The sequence below is a fragment of the Convolutriloba macropyga genome, unplaced genomic scaffold (assembly GCF_964194025.1).
Source record: "Convolutriloba macropyga unplaced genomic scaffold, txConMacr16.3 SCAFFOLD_637, whole genome shotgun sequence".
NCBI lineage: Eukaryota > Metazoa > Xenacoelomorpha > Acoela > Convolutidae > Convolutriloba > Convolutriloba macropyga.
The window spans coordinates 1-18,040 of record NW_027451117.1 but is presented as its reverse complement, the minus strand read 5'-3'; the positions used below and the strand labels follow the sequence as shown (position 1 = coordinate 18,040).

Below are 18,040 nucleotides of genomic sequence, written 5' to 3'. Positions count from 1 at the left end.
TCAATACACAGGTCCTCAAATGTCAGCAGAAGTCTGGTCTCCGCCTGATCCCGGTCTCAACCAGCGTGTTTACAGTGACGATGAGCTTGAAGCGGACATTGCAGATTTTGCAAATCTGACTCAACAAGTGATTGAGGACGAAATTGAAAGATGTTCCTTTATAGACGATCAGGCTGCTGAATCAGGTTCGTCGCCTAGTCTTCTAGACTCAAGACCCGTATCCCCCATTCATGTTTCTACTAACTCTTCAACAGAAGAGCAACCCATCAACCATCCCGGACCCTCAAAAAGTATGAAAAAGTGCGCAAAACGAACGCTGGAGCTGATATCAGACAAAGAATCTATCAATGTAGATAGAATAAAGAAATGGAGAGTAGTACAAATTGACTCTGATATTGACGACAATTAAATTCTGTGAAAAAACTCTGCTTTAGTTTTTGTGACTTGTGTTTTGCTTTCCCCGTTTGATGGAAGAAAAAAAATCTTTTCAACTCGAGTTACAGAAAAATTGTACTGCATAAGTCTTTTAAAGGTCCCGCATAGGCAGTTTCAGTTTATATCTAAGTCATTTTCATCCTCAGTACCTTCAATCCATAGCATAAGTCTTTTAAAAGCTCCCATATAAGCAGTTGATCAAATTATATCTAAGTCATTCTCAACCTCAGTACCTTCAATCCATAGTATAAGTCTTTTAAAAGCTCCCATATAAGCAGTTGATCAATTAATAACTAAGTCTTTGTCCTCAGTACCTTCAATTCATAGTATAAGTCTTTTAAACGCTACCATATAAGCAGTTGATCAATTAATAACTAAGTCATTTTTATCCTCAGTACCTTCAATCCATAGTATAAGTCTTTTAAAAGCTCCTATATAAGCAGTTGATCAATTTATATCTGAGTCATTCTCATCCTCAGTACCTTCAATCCATAGTATAAGTCTTTTAAAAAATCACAGAAGAAGTTGATCAATTGATATCTAAGTCATTTTTATCCTCAGTACCTTCAATCCATAGTATAAGTCTTTTAAAAGCTCCCATATAAGCAGTTGATCAATTTATATCTAAGTCATTTTGGTCCTCAGTACCTTCAATCCATAGTATAAGTCTTTTAAAAGCTCCCATATAAGCAGTTGATCAATTTATATCTAAGCCAATTTTGTCCTCAGTACCTTCAATCCATAGTATAGGTCTTTTAAAAGCTCCCATATAAGCAGGTGATCAATTTATATCTAAGTCTTTTTTATCCTCAGTACCTTCAATCCATAGTATAAGTCTTTTTAAAAATCACATAGAAGCAGTTGATCAATTAATAACTAAGTCATTTTTGTCCTCAGTACCTTCAATCCATAGTATAAGTCTTTTAAAAGCTCTCATATAAGCAGTTGATCAATTTAAATCTAAGTCATTTTCATCCTCAGTACCCTCAATCCATAGTATAAGTCTTTTAAAAGCTCTCATATATGCAGTTGATCAATTTATATCTAAGTCTTTGTTGTTCTCAGTACCTTTAATCCATAGTTTAAGTCTTTTAAAAGCCCCCATATAAGCAGTTGATCAATTTATATCTAAGTCTTTTTCATCCTCAGTACCTTCAATCCATAGTATAAGTCTTTTAAAAGCTCTCATATAAGCAGTTGATCAATTTATAGCAAAGTCATTTTCATCCTCAGTACCTTCAATCCGTAGTATAAGTCTTTTAAAAGCCCCCATATAAGCAGTTGATCAATTTATATCTAAGTCTTTTTCATCCTCAGTACCTTCAATCCATAGTATAAGTCTTTTAAAAGCTCCCATATAAGCAGTTGATCAATTAATAACAAGGTCATTTTCATCCTCAGTACCTTCAGTCCATAGTATAAGTCTTTTAAAAGCTCCCATATAAGCAGTTGATCAATTTATATCTAAGTCTTTTTTATCCTCAGTAACTTCAATCCATAGTATAACTCTTTTAAAAGCTTCCATATAAGCAGTTGATCAATTTATATCTAAGACTTTTTTGTTCTCAGTACCTTCAATCCATAGTATAAGTCTTTTAAATCTCCCATATAAGCAGTTGATCAATTTATATCTAAGTCTTTTTTATCCTCAGTACCTTCAATCCATAGTATAAGTCTTTTAAAAGCTTCCATATAAGCAGTTGATCAACTTATGTCCAGGTCTTTTTTGTCCTCGGTACCTTCAATCCATAGTATAAGTCTTTTAAAAGCTCCCACATAAGCAGTTGATCAATTTATATCTAAGTCATTTTTATCCTCAGTACCTTCAATCCATAGTATATGTTTTTTAAAAGCTCGCATATAAGCAGTTGATCAATATATATCTAAGTCATTTTTATCCTCAGTACCTTCAATCCATAGTAAATGTCTTTTAAAAGCTCCCACATAAGCAGTTGATCAATTATTAACTAAGTCATTTTTGTCCTCAGTACCTTCAATCCATAGTATAAGTCTTTTAAAAGCTCTCATATAAGCAGTTGATCAATTTATATCTAAGTCATTTTCATCCTCAGTACCTTCAATCCACAGAATAAGTCTTTTAAAAGCTCCCATATCAGCAGTTGATCAATTTATATCTAAGTCATTTTCATCCTCAGTACCTTCAATCCATAATATAAGTCTTTTAAAAGCTCCCATATAAGCAGTTGATCAATTTATATCTAAGTCTTTTTTATCCTCAGTACCTTCAATCCATAGTATAAGTCTTTTAAAAGCTTCCATATAAGCAGTTGATCAACTTATATCTAGGTCTTTTTTGTCCTCGGTACCTTCAATCCATAGTATAAGTCTTTTAAAAGCTCCCACATAAGCAGTTGATCAATTTATATCTAATTCATTTTTATCCTCAGTACCTTCAATCCATATTATATGTTTTTTAAAAGCTCGCATATAAGCAGTTGATCAATATATATCTAAGTCATTTTTATCCTCAGCACCTTCAATCCATAGTAAATGTCTTTTAAAAGCTCCCACATAAGCAGTTGATCAATTATTAACTAAGTCATTTTTGTCCTCAGTACCTTCAATCCATAGTATAAGTCTTTTAAAAGCTCTCATATAAGCAGTTGATCAATTTATATCTAAGTCATTTTCATCCTCAGTACCTTCAATCCATAGTATAAGTCTTTTAAAGGCTCTCATATAAGCAGTTGATCAATTTATATCTAAGTCATTTTCATCCTCAGTACCTTCAATCCATAGTATAAGTCTTTTAAAAGCTCCCATATAAGCAGTTGATCAATTTATATCTATGTCATTTTCATCCTCAGTACCTTCAATCCATAGTATAAGTCTTTTAAAAGCTCTCATATAAGCAGTTGATCAATTTATATCTAAGTCATTTTCATCCTCAGTACCTTCAATCCATAGTATAAGTCTTTTAAAAGCTCTCATATAAGCAGTTGATCAATTTATATCTAAGTCATTTTCATCCTCAGTACCTTCAATCCATAGTATAAGTCTTTTAAAAGCTCTCATATAAGCAGTTGATCAATTTATATCTAAGATATTTTCATCCTCAGTACCTTCAATCCATAGTATAAGTCTTTTAAAAGCTCCCATATAAGCAGTTGATCAATTTATATCTAAGTCATTTTCATCCTCAGTACCTTCAATCCATAGTATAAGTCTTTTAAAAGCTCCCATATAAGCAGTTGATCAATTATTAACTAAGTCATTTTTGTCCTCAGTACCTTCAATCCATAGTATAAGTCTTTTAAAAGCTCTCATATAAGCAGTTGATCAATTAATAACTAAGTCATTTTTATCCTCAGTACCTTCAATCCATAGTATAAGTCATTTAAAAGCTCTCATATAAGCAGTTGATCAATTTATATCTAAGTCATTTTCATCCTCGGTACCTTCAATCCATAGTATAAGTCTTTTAAAAGCTCCCATATAAGCAGTTGATCAATTTATATCTAAGTCATTTTCATCCTCAGTACCTTCAATCCATAGTATAAGTCTTTTAAAAGCTCTCATATAAGCAGTTGATCAATTTATATCTCAGTCATTTTCATCCTCAGTACATTCAATCCATTGTATAAGTCTTTTAAAAGCTCCCATATAAGCAGTTGATCAATTTATATCTATGTCATTTTCATCCTCAGTACCTTCAATCCATAGTATAAGTCTTTTAAAAGCTCTCATATAAGCAGTTGATCAATTTATATCCAAGTCATTTTCATCCTCAGTACCTTCAATCCATAGTATAAGTCTTTTAAAAGCTCTCATATAAGCAGTTGATCAATTTATATCTAAGTCATTTTCATCCTCAGTACCTTCAATCCATAGTATAAGTCTTTTAAAAGCTCTCATATAAGCAGTTGATCAATTTATATCTAAGTCATTTTCATCCTCAGTACCTTCAATCCATAGTATAAGTCTTTTAAAAGCTCCCATATAAGCAGTTGATCAATTTAAATCTAAGTCATTTTCATCCTCAGTACCTTCAATCCATAGTATAAGTCTTTTAAAAGCTCCCATATAAGCAGTTGATCAATTATTAACTAAGTCATTTTTGTCCTCAGTACCTTCAATCCATAGTATAAGTCTTTTAAAAGCTCCCATATAAGCGGTTGATCAATTAATAACTAAGTCATTTTTATACTCAGTACCTTCAATCCATAGTATAAGTCTTTTAAAAGCTCTCATATAAGCAGTTGATCAATTTATATCTAAGTCATTTTCATCCTCGGTACATTCAATCCATAGTATAAGTCTTTTAAAAGCTCCCATATAAGCAGTTGATCAATTTATATCTAAGTCATTTTCATCCTCAGTACCTTCAATCCATAGTATAAGTCTTTTAAAAGCTCTCATATAAGCAGTTGATCAATTTATATCTAAGTCATTTTCATCCTCAGTACCTTCAATCCATAGTATAAGTCTTTTAAAAGCTCTCATATAAGCAGTTGATCAATTTATATCTAAGTCATTTTCATCCTCAGTACCTTCAATCCATAGTATAAGTCTTTTAAAAGCTCTCATATAAGCAGTTGATCAATTTATATCTAAGTCATTTTCATCCTCAGTACCTTCAATCCATAGTATAAGTCTTTTAAAAGCTCTCATATAAGCAGTTGATCAATTTATATCTAAGTCATTTTCATCCTCGGTACCTTCAATCCATAGTATAGGTCTATTAAAAGCTCCCATATAAGCAGTTGATCAATTAATATCTAAGTCATTTTCATCCTCAGTACCTTCAATCCATAGTATAATTCTTTTAAAAGCTCCCATATAAGCAGTTGATCAATTTATATCTAAGTCATTTTCATCCTCAGTACCTTCAATCCATAGTATAAGTCTTTTAAAAGCTCTCATATAAGCAGTTGATCAATTTATATCTAAGTCATTTTCATCCTCGTTACCTTCAATCCATAGTATAAGTCTTTTAAAAGCTCTCATATAAGCAGTTGATCAATTTATATCAAGGTCATTTTCATCCTCAGTACCTTCAATCCATAGTATAAGTCTTTGAAAAGCTCCCATATAAGTAGTTGATCAAATTATATCTAAGTCATTTTCATCCTCAGTACCTTCAATCCATAGTATAAGTCTTTTAAAAGCTCTCATATAAGCAGTTGATCAATTTATATCTAAGTCATTTTCATCCTCGGTACCTTCAATCCATAGTATAAGTCTTTTAAAAGCTCCCATATAAGCAGTTGATCAATTGATAACTAAGTCATTTTCATCCTCGGTACCTTCAACCATAGTATAAGTCTTTTAAAAGCTCCCATTTAAGCAGTTGATCAATTTATATCTAAGTCATTTTTATCCTCAGTACCTTCAATCCATAGTATATGTTTTTTAAAAGCTCGCATATAAGCAGTTGATCAATATATATCTAAGTCATTTTTATCCTCAGTACCTTCAATCCATAGTATATGTCTTTTAAAAGCTCCCACATAAGCAGTTGATCAATTATTAACTAAGTCATTTTTGTCCTCAGTACATTCAATCCATAGTATAAGTCTTTTAAAAGCTCTCATATAAGCAGTTGATCAATTTATATCTAAGTCATTTTCATCCTCAGTACCTTCAATCCATAGTATAAGTCTTTTAAAAGCTCTCATATAAGCAGTTGATCAATTTATATCTAAGTCATTTTCATCCTCAGTACCTTCAATCCATAGTATAAGTCTTTTAAGAGCTCGCATATAAGCAGTTGATTAATATATATCTAAGTCATTTTTATCCTCAGTACCTTCAATCCATAGTATATGTCTTTTAAAAGCTCCCACATAAGCAGTTGATCAATTATTAACTAAGTCATTTTTGTCCTCAGTACATTCAATCCATAGTATAAGTCTTTTAAAAGCTCTCATATAAGCAGTTGATCAATTTATATCTAAGTCATTTTCATCCTCAGTACCTTCAATCCATAGTATAAGTCTTTTAAAAGCTCTCATATAAGCAGTTGATCAATTTATATCTAAGTCATTTTCATCCTCAGTACCTTCAATCCATAGTATAAGTCTTTTAAGAGCTCGCATATAAGCAGTTGATCAATATATATCTAAGTCATTTTTATCCTCAGTACCTTCAATCCATAGTATATGTCTTTTAAAAGCTCCCACATAAACAGTTGATCAATTATTAACTAAGTCATTTTTGTCCTCAGTACCTTCAATCCATAGTATAAGTCTTTTAAAAGCTCTCATATAAGCAGTTGATCAATTTATATCTAAGTCATTTTCACCCTCAGTACCTTCAATCCATAGTATAAGTCTTTTAAGAGCTCTCATATAAGCAGTTGATCAATTTATATCAAAGTCATTTTCATCCTCAGTACCTTCAATCCATAGTATAAGTCTTTTAAAAGCTCCCATATAAGCAGTTGATCAATTTATATCTAAGTCATTTTCATCCTCAGTACCTTCAATCCATAGTATAAGTCTTTTAAAAGCTCTCATATAAGCAGTTGATCAATTTATATCTAAGTCATTTTTATCCTCAGTGCCTTCAATCCATAGTATAAGCGCTTAAAAAGCTTCCGCGCTATCAGATGGAAATGAAAAAAGTAGCTGATGTTTTTTGCCAAACAACAATTCCTCTTTGTCTCGAAAAAATTAGGAACATGTTCATAGTTACCTCCGTAGATCATCTGTGTCGATTGTAGCAATCTAACATAATCTACCCTACAACTGATCTAAGCGTCTAAATGAACTCAGTGAGTGTTTGTGAAAGGTGGTGCGTGTTAAAACTTTGTGAATTGGTGCTGTCTAATTTTCGCAATGGGGTTTCTCTAAACCAGCAAGGTCCGCTTCTCAATCATTGGGGTTGCCAACTTAAGAAGGCAAGGAGTTTACTGGCGTCAAGCGAGTACAGTTCCTGCTACTCTTCAGACTGTTTATCTCAAGACTTGGTACTCCAGACAAGATATTAAAATTAATTCCCAATATATATAGAATTTATCAACAAACAAAAATATAAAGGTGAGCAACATCAGAAATTGGTGATGAATTAAAATGCCATGAGGACAAAGAGGAGAGTTTTGAAATAAAAAAAACCCAAAAAAAACTGGACAAAAAGATGTGAAACTTAAAAGGACTAACTGAATTATTCTTTTTCTGCAGTCCGTTTCCAACTTGCTCACCTCAATGCTCTCCACCTTGCTCTCCGCTTTGCACTCCCTTTTGCTCTCCACATTACTTTGTTCGGCCACAAAAATGTCACCAATACCCTTGATATGTACAAGTTAAAACTCGCTTAGGTATCCACTAGGTAGCTTAGGATCCAAAACACAAGTAATTTTTCATCAATACCCTTGATATGTACAAGTTAAAACTCGCTTAGGTATCCACTAGGTAGCTTAGGATCCAATACACAAGTTGTTTTTCACCAAAACCATTGATATGTACAAGTTAAAACTCGCTTAGGTATCCACTAGTTAGCTTAGGATCCAATACACAAGTTATTTTTCACCAATACCCTTGATATGTACAAGTTAAAACTCGCTTAGGTAACCAGCGGATAGCTTAGGATCCAATACACAAGTTATTTTTCACCAATACCCTTGATATGTGCAAGTTAAAACTCGCTTAGGTAACCAGCGGATAGCTTAGGATCCAATACATAAGTTATTTTTCACCAATACCCTTGATATGTTCAAGTTAAAACTCGCCTAGGTATCCACTAGGTAGCTTAGGATCCAATACACAAGTTATTTTTCACCAATACCCTTGATATGTACAAGTTAAAACTCGCTTAGGTAACCAGCGGATAGCTTAGGATCCAATACACAAGTTATTTTTCACCAATACCCTTGATATGTGCAAGTTAAAACTCGCTTAGGTAACCAACGGATAGCTTAGGATCCAATACACAAGTTATTTTTCACCAATACCCTTGATATGTACAAGTTAAAACTCGCTTAGGTAACCAGCAGGTAGCTTAGGATCCAATACACAAGTTATTTTTCATCAATGTCCTTGATATGTACAAATTAAAACTCGCTTGGGTAACCACTAGGTAGCTTAGGATCCAATACACAAGTTATTTTTCACCAGTACCATTGATATGTACAAGTTAATACTCGCTTAGGTATCCACTAGGTATCTTAGGATCCAATACACATGTTATTTTTCACCAATACCCTTGATATGTACAAGTTAAAACTCGCTTAGGTATCCACTAGGTAGCTTAGGATCCAATACACAAGTTATTGTTAATTGTTACCTTCATTATTGAAAGTCAAAACTTGATTAAATACCGCTTGAGGAAAATTTTTTTCTGCTTGCCAACTCATTGGTAAAAAATGTAAGCTGTCTATTGTCAAAAATTACAACTCAGTTTCTCTGGAACTGTTCAGCAGAATTATCTTTATTAGCTTTACCTAAAGTTCAAAATACTCGTACCAATTTTTTTTTTAATTTGAAACATCGCCTCATAAGATTTTTTGCAAAGGTTTTCACAACCCTGGGTCTTTGAGTTCTTTGAGTCTTTTTTCTATTTTTCTTCAAACGGAACCGAGGTTGCGATACTTGCGCTAATATTGCTCTTGGTTCGCTCTGGTTGTCGATCGTAGGCCGTGTATAATCACAGTCTATGTTTTCCTGGTCATTGTTTGTCGTGTCTTGTTGGGAGTTGTCAGTCATGATCAAATTAGAGTCGAGATTTTCAACAATTTCTGTAACCAATATTGGTTCCTGTTGCTCGTCAAGATCTCCTTCATCATCAGATAGGACAACCAGAAGCACCACCTCTGACTCGTCATGCTCGTCCGGGACTCTGTCTCTATTGGAGTGTGTTGAAGGTAAACAGTTGGAACAACTGCAGGGATTGAGATCAATGAAGCCAGTGTTTTGACAATGTTCCATTTCTGAGTTTGACTATTTTAAAAATTTGGCAAACTTCAAGATCCTAGCTATTCAAAAACATTGACCTTGCAAAAGGTTTTAGGAACACTTCAAACCATTGTTCGATCACTATTTATGTTTGATACAATTCAAAAGGCTCAAAAATATAAAATTCAAGAAAATAGGTTTGCCAAATTTTTGTCACCCTTGTCAATTTGCTGATGATAAGCCAAAATAAAGAATCAAAATTTGGTTTCTTTCACTTTGGAATGTTATGCGATGAAGTGTGAGAAAAAAGATTAAACAAGAATTGTATCTCAGTTGTCTAGACCAAACTCAAAGGTATTTGAAAAATGTACGCCGGTTCTCTGTTGATATGGTTGTCTGAATTTACCGAAGTCGATGATTAGTACCTAAACAATACGGGAAGTAACAAACTTTTGAACTATGGGAGTCCCTTATACTGTTCTCGGTAAAATTAGACAACATCGAAACTTATGACCAGGTAGTTTTAAAACTCTTAACAGAATAAATAGAACGGGCTTCGTCATTGTTAGTCCAAAACAATAAAGCTTATAAACAGTGGCTAGATTGTAAACCGCTGTAACTAAATAAATAGAACAATAATTAAATGAGTTCAAGCGGAGAACGAAATTACCCAATTTATTCAGCTTAGTTATAAACATTGGCTAGACGAGGTTGCAAAGGGATGTAAACAAAAAGAACAAACAGTTAAACGAGTTCAAGCGGAGAACAGTATACAGCTAAATGTTCGGAGTACCGAAAGTCAAAAAGCCGAAAAAAAAATCTCTAATATGAATATTAATACCATACCCTCCCTTGGATGGGGGGATCAATTCTAAAATTTTTCGAAAATTTGTGTTTTCGGCCAAAATTGAGGGGGTCGGTTTTTTACAGTGCGTGACCCCCCCCCCCCCCAGTACTACTACTAGTCATTTACTTATACTACTATTAAGTGTTTGTAAAAACACATATTAATTTTGATTGTAATTATCATTTGTTTTGTTAACCAAATTTTCCTTTATTTTGTCTCCGAGCCTCATCAGTGACAGGACTCAACAACTCTTCAAATTGGCAATATTTGATTTAATGTCTAATGATTTACCGGTCCCAATTGCTACATTGGAGTTACTTAAGAATGTATCTATCATTTCTAGATAAAAACCAAAAGCTGCTAGATTTTGTCGATTTTTACTCTAGTCTGTGTTGACTTGATAAAAAGTCTCATTACGAAAATCCATCTCCTTGAAATGAAGCAAAAGTCGATTTGTGAATATATGTTCCACCTGACCTGGATCTATCTTGACATTGTTTCAGACTTTTTTCTGAAAATAGATATTGTAATTGACCGTAATTAATGTTTTTATGACTTGTTGTTTGACTTTTTTGTGGCTTTAATAATGGCAGGCATCATCAGCTATCAGATGAGACGTTAGTTCTATGTTCATTTATTTATTCGTCTTTGTAACATTTCATTTATTTGTTCGTCTTTGTAACATGATGAGAACTCAGTTATATGTTGGTCTTTGTAACATTTCAAACCTAAACATTAAAATTATACATTAATTTCGAACAACACTTGATTTTTTAGAAATATTTCTGTGTATCATTTGGCATAAAAATATGCTTAAATTTAAATTGAATGGGTCGGATTTTATATGCAAATGCACATACTCAGCCTCCTTGTTTGTTGAGATATAATAACATGCTATAATTTTTTGAGTGTTTATTATTACCGTTAGATGCTTCAATACATCTTCTCAATTTGACAAACGCAATGTTCCGTAGTTGCATGTTCGATTTTTAAAGCCGGTTGATTTTTTTTATGTGCAAATGACTGTTTTCATTCGATTCAATTTATCGCTTTTAGTTTTTTTCAAAGCGAGTAAGACAAGAATTCATCTTTTCTGTTGCGTAAAACTTAATTATTTTTAATTAGTTGCTATGCGACTATGATGCTTGGGAATAATTTCAAAATTTAATGCAATTTTTCAATCAAATTAGTTTTTTCACAGCTACATTAGACGACTTCATTCAATGTACGCCTTCAAAAAAAAATCGAGAAAAATAATAAGACCACGAGCTTAAAAGAAAACTTTCTGTTTTAGTATTTTTCCAGTTTTAGTCAGATTAGAAGAGTTTATTGATACGTCAAGGACATGGTACCTTTTTGCCACCGTTGCTTTTTTTCTATTGGCGTTTTATGATGATCAAACTGTTATTAACTGTGTTTCTTTCCAACCAACTCATTTTGAATTTGCAAGACAGCAACAACAATGTACATTGGCATGACAATCTCTGTCCAAACAACACGATTGTCATGCCGTTTTTAGAAAATCAGCTTCAATTTGCATTGATGCCTTATTGAGCAAGTAATATTTCATTAGCTTCGAGAGCTGTTAAAATATCTGCAGCCTTTAGTAATAAACAACAGTGACAATTTCAGCGGCCATAAAACCACTGGAGTCACAGTGCCGTCATTGCTAAACGCCAACAAAGTGGCGGCTAACAACACTAAAAGCCATATTAAAGAAAAAGCCGCGTATTTGATGATAAACTAAAATGATAGACAATTATCATAAACTAATTCAGGTTTTCTATTAAACGAAGACATTTTTTCTATTCTATAGTATTTCTGTCAAAAGCAATTTCCCAGATCAGAACTACTAGTGCCGCTATCACAAAATGTAAAACAAACTGAACGCAGTAGTTCCTTCAAAAACAGAAACTGCCGATTTTTCTCCATGATTGGTTTTTTTATATGGTTCTAATTTGTATATTTACAAAAATAATATTCTCGGCATGGTCAAACAGGAAATACTAAGAATTTTCAAAATAAATTCAGAATCCAGGCCCAGAGATACTCAGCCGGGAAAAAATAAAAACTTAATTAAATCCACTCCAAACAACGTCAAGTTTTGTCATCAAAACGGTCGTAGTATTGTTAAACAACGCAATGCATTAAAACAACTAATTTTGGACACTGGGCCAAGCACTATCTGCGGGCTCAGTGAGACCTGTCCTACTTTGGAAGATAACATCAAAATATGGGATTTCGATTCGGAATTATTTACTTGTTTCGACACAGAAACTGTTCATCCTCTTCCTAACCCCGATGACGTAATTGTGTACTCCATTCTACAGCTTGTGGTGATAGATGCTCCAATCTCAGTACCAGCAGACAATGTTAGTCAAATCCCTTTGATGATAAGTTAGACTCTATAAAAGCTAATAGATTGAAGAAACGGGAACTGTCTGAATGAATATTTGCAAATATTTCCATACTCCTTTTCAACGAGTCGTCATCATCAAGTTTTTTCAAGCAAAAGTCTGCTGTTTTTCTCTCCATGATTGGAATATTTATGTTTTTACTTTGTTTATTCACCAAATGTATTATTCTCGGTTTGGATAATCAGGAAAATCTTATAGTATTGAAAATATACTGGGAAGAATCCAGGACCAGAGAAGCCCAGCCGGAAAAAAACATAAAATTAAATAAATCCACTTCAACAAACATCAAATTTTTTTAATCTAAACTGTCGTTTTATAGATAAGAACCGCAACGCATTAAAACAACTTATGAAGGACGTTGAGTCAAGTACTACCTAGGGGCTCAGTGAGACCTGTCTTACATTAGAAGACAACTTTATTTTATGGGAGTTCCATTCCGAGTTATATACTTGTTTCCGCAGATCGGGAATTGAAAATTGAGAAGCAGACTAAAAGGGGTGGCAGATTAGCGTATAACCCGCAGATGAAGTTCAGTAGCTCTTTTCTAGAGTCTGCAGTTATTTCAATAGATCAAACCGCCAGCGAAAACGAAATATTTGTTTCTGTTGGGAGATTTTAAAATTAGCTATCCTCATGACAAAGGAAACTTTTCACAAGATAAAATTTTAACTAAATACAGCGTAGAGTCTTCCACCAGGTTAGCATCCACGTGAAAAATAGGCAATAGTATAATTGATTAAATAAAAAACGAATGTTCATGCTTGAGAGGGCGCAATTTGACACCTTTAAATCTTGTCTTTGAAGAGATCGTTTTGCGACTCCCACTATACTGGGTGAAACAATAAGACAAAAAATCAAACCACTAAAATTCTGAGTTTGGTAAGAAAATTTATTCTCAAATACTTTGCAATTATCCTGGCAAAGGCTCAGTGCTTTTCATTATCCCGAAAAATTGTTTAAAGAATTTGTTAGAAACAAATACAAAGCCAACATTAATTGCGCCCGACTAAAAAGTTTTTATATACGAAGAGGAAAACCTAAGTGATATCTACTAACAGACAACTTTATTGCACAGTTATTTAATAAGACAGCAAACGGACAAAAAATGGAAAACTATCAAAGACCTTAGAAACAAAAGGATGTGAGCTTGTGGAAAAAACCAAAAACTCTCCCGGTAATTATGCCACAAATTCTTGCAAACAGCCAAACTCTTTAACAATTGATTTTCAAAATTTGGCAATCACTTTACGAAAAAACAAAAGCAAAAATCACTCTTAAAAATTTTGGAAAGAAACGAGAGACAAAAAAATTCTCTCTTACTCGGCTGAGCAGGAAATACATATTGTTGTTCGATCACTTAATCCTAAAAAATCGCTTGGCCCTCCAAAATTTCGGCTCCCGCTCGTAAATTTGATGCAGGATTCCTTGTACCACATCCTACTATAAATTGTTAACCACTACTTCATTGACCTAATACATTTACATCCGAACCTATAAAAGGATTTGTTCCCCCATTTGTATGAGAGGAAAACATGACAACCAATTAAGGACTAATCTCTGTTGAAAAACTTTATTTTCAAAATTTTGGAAAGCGTGACTTTCAACCAAATAAAAACAAATTTGTAGAAATTTTTTTCAAATTTTCAAATATACAATTTGGTTTCAGAAGATCGGTTTCAGCACATTACATTTTAATATTTTCACTGAGACTGTATGCTCCAAAGTTGATCACAAAAAAAATTCACTAGATTTAACTTATTTCGGAATTTTGACTAATTTCTGACTCAATCATACAAGAAATACTGTATCAGAAACTGCACTCATCGGGTTTTGAAAGCAGTGCTCTTCAGTTGATAGATGTGCTCGAACATGAGATGTGCTCGAACCTTTACATCTAGTTTTCTACGTCAACGATTTGGTGATTTGAGTAATCACATCGATAGTCAATGCAATGGTTTTCAATACGCAGATAATAATTTAGTTATGCTTCCAATAGATATCTTGACAGAACTACAAAAAACATAAAGACTCTGTGGAAACCTTAGCCTGCTACTTTGATAGAAAAAGTGTAGATCTGAACCGACAAAACATACTTTGTTCTCTTGCACGAGTTCCACAAAATATTTAACCAACACATGTCTGGCAATCAACAGACAATGAAGAAAGCAATCAAGCACTTAGGAGTTTTTCGTGTGGAATGAGAGCTGTTTATGCAATCAAGAGCTCTTTCCAAGTTCATGCGAGAAAACAACTCATGAATGTAATAGGTGTTAGTCATTTACACTATAGTGCTCTCCCAATGGCTGAAATAAAGCTTTATCCTGTAATTGCACCTGGAAAACAATTAAACTGGGCAAAAAACGTCTTGCCTCAAAAGAAAAAACGTGACACATCAAAGGATTTGTAATTATAAAACCAAAAATTTGTATTTCAAAACCTTTTTGAAAAATAAAGAAATCCTTTACTTGCGCAAATTTTTATGTATTAGATCTCCAGGTTTCACAAAATTAGTGTTTCCTATACTGCAGTACCAAAAAAGCACGCCAAAAATTTTCGTCCTTTTCTTTGTCAACTACAAATCACAATACCTTGAAACCGGCCTTTTCGTTTGAGCTATAGAATGTTTGAAGGACTTCATCAAATATAATCCAAGTAGTAATAATCTTAAATTTTGAATCATAAAAAAAATCAGGGTTAATATTGTAAAGCTATTTTAACTTATTATAGCCTTTTTTGGGAGCCAATCATGTAGAGACTTTAAACGCAATAATATTAATGTTATTGATACGTTTTTTCCGCAAAATAAAGATTTTATGTTGCATATTTATCCTGTGCTCCCATTGGCATGATAAATATATGAAAGTATAATGTTCCCCTGAGGAAAGAGTGAGGCTCAACCCTCACTACCTCCATCCACTTTTATTTTTTTAAAATTGCACATAATTACAGTCTTTCACCCTTTAAATTAAGCGGAGAAATAAGGTTGCAACTTTTATGTTCTTACACTCTTTGCACTAACTTCACCGTTATTTTCTGGGGAAAATCCTCGGCCCGGATTTTTGCATGATTGTTCAAAGACAAAATCATTTGAACAATTAATTTTTAACAGTAAATCTGTTTTAATGTAATATCTGCAGATCATGGATTTGTAAATTTTAGAAAATTAACTTGTGATTGATTAGTTTGGCAATACTAACTAGTGTTTTCCTTTGAGTTGAGTAGATCCCATTCCACACAATCCAAATATCCTCCCAGCAGGTGGTTTTCTATTGCACAGTGGAATAACAGCCTCTCTATCAGTTATCGGAGTCTCCAATCTCACTAGACCAATGTCATACGAGGAATCGTAATGCACATATTTGCTTAAAAATAACAAATCTTATATTACATCTGCAAAAGTGTTAAAATCTGCTGAATAACAATTTGATTTTATGAAATGCATTTAGCAACATGTTGCTAAATGCATATTGTAAATATTAATCGTAAATTATTGTAAATGCATATTGTAAAGAATACTAATCCTGTACACAGTCGATGGTAAAACAATCGATGCATCGATTGTTTTACCATCGACTGTGTACACGATTAGTATTCTTTTTGAGTTTTTACAATACGTCCCTGACAAAATGTTTTAATTTAGATTCTTTTTTTGCTGATATTTCTTAAAAAAATTAGTAAAATTATAATCTTGGCTTTCTGATAAGCAACGCTTAAAAACAATTGATTTGCACGTCAATACAATTAAAGATCTTAGCAACATATCTATGGAGAATTCAACCCAATTTCACATTTTTCCATAAAATCCGTGTCATATCGATCTCATGATTTATGCTCCAGCAACTCGTCAGTTTTTCTGATCAATTAGTTCGTCGGGTTATGCTTCATTTTGTTGAATGGTCTTGAAAAGAGACCACTCGACAGGTTCCCGCCTAGTTTCCCGTCTCTCAAAAGTCGATTGTACAATTGCATTGTGTGTTTTATACAGGGTTGGGATATGCAAATCTAATCTAATTTTTAATCTAATATTCAACGCGTGTTTTGGGGACATTGCGGCTTCTAATCTAACTGATGAGCAAATTTATTATGGCTCAGAGGAAAAAATCATCACATGGTTGAGGCCTTTAATAACAAACATAATTGAAACTCTAAATATATTTACAGCTTGTTAAAATAAGGTCTTGAAATCTCTCTATGCGAATGAATACCGATATCACTTTTATGAGAATATTAATAATGAAATTGAATTCAACCCAAACATCGTTTCCACCATCATGGTTTTGCCAAACTTAGGGCAGGTTCAATTTTGATTAAGGATTTCAAATGGATCCCGTCAAGAAGGATAGAGTAGTATCTGAATTTAGATATTGCTTCTGCCTCAAAGAACTTTGTCATTTCTCTTTGGAATGCTTGGGATTCACCAGAGGCGTATATCAGGAAAGATTGTAGGTGAATGAAAGCTCATTGTTTTTACTTAGCTACACGAACAAAAAAATTCTTCGCACCGCTTCTGTCTCTGTATCGTAAATCAAGACTTTGCCAATGGCTCTTATATTGCAGTCGTGTGGTTTGAGCTCCCAGAAATCACATGGAATCAAAATGGTCTGTCCAAGAAGCATTTTGTTCAAAAGGGGCACATTTGAGAGGACCAGTTTGTACCCAATTGTTAAAAGAGCTTGGTTAATCAGACTTAACACATTGTTGATCGGACCTTGGTTAATCGGATTAGTCTTAAGACATAGTCTATCAAAATCATGGGTTTCTAAGCCCACAATGTTTGTGTCGTCTTCAAATATAAAAACTTTCATTTAATTAAATTTCTGGTAAATCATTTATATAAACCGAGAAAAGAAAGACTACAACAATTGACCCTTGTGGTCATCCACTGGTTAACGTCTTATAATTTGACGTTTGATACAACTCCTCGTAATTTATGGTACCTTAGCTATCGTAAAACGCCATAAAATATATCGTTATAAAGTTTCCTGAAATTTAGATATCAAAAATTTTTTACAAAGATGCGTTGTCATGTGTCAAATCATTGTTGAAAAACAGTTTTGGCGGTGGAAAATTAGCCATAACAAAACCTTTTACTGGTACTACACGTATTATTAAGTGGAATATAAATTTTTCCAGGACTTTCTATGAGAGCAAAATTAAAATTGCCATTAAACTTAGATTTTCGGAGATTGTAGCCAACGATTCACTGGGTCTGAAGAATTTAACAAACATCCACTTTTGGTGATTATCAAAGTTTTCTGTTTATCCTGATGAGATTATGAAACTCGCTCTTTGTTGAGATGGTTGCATTGCATCTTTTTGTAGAACCTTAATTGCCATAAAACGGACTATACATGTACCTTACGAACAACAGAACGGTCCATTTACGGTCCATCAAAGCCATACAAAACATAATTTTCGTCCATTAGAGGGGATATCTGAAAAACTTATCCATTAGAGGGGATATCTGTGATGGGCCATATATTCACAGT

At 33.2% G+C, this 18,040-nt stretch overlaps 1 protein-coding gene across 1 annotated transcript in view; it reads right to left on the bottom strand.

Annotated features, from left to right (window-relative positions):
• The window catches only part of LOC142356413 (uncharacterized), a gene marked incomplete at its 5' end in the record, with an annotated part of 36,367 nt that extends 20,454 nt beyond the window's left edge, over positions 1-15,913 (bottom strand). Inside the window, one exon of the mRNA XM_075408328.1 lies at positions 15,749-15,913. Within this exon, the coding sequence (XP_075264443.1) occupies positions 15,749-15,913 (165 nt within the window). The remainder of the gene's footprint in view (positions 1-15,748) is intronic.
• Positions 15,914-18,040: the final 2,127 nt, after the last annotated feature.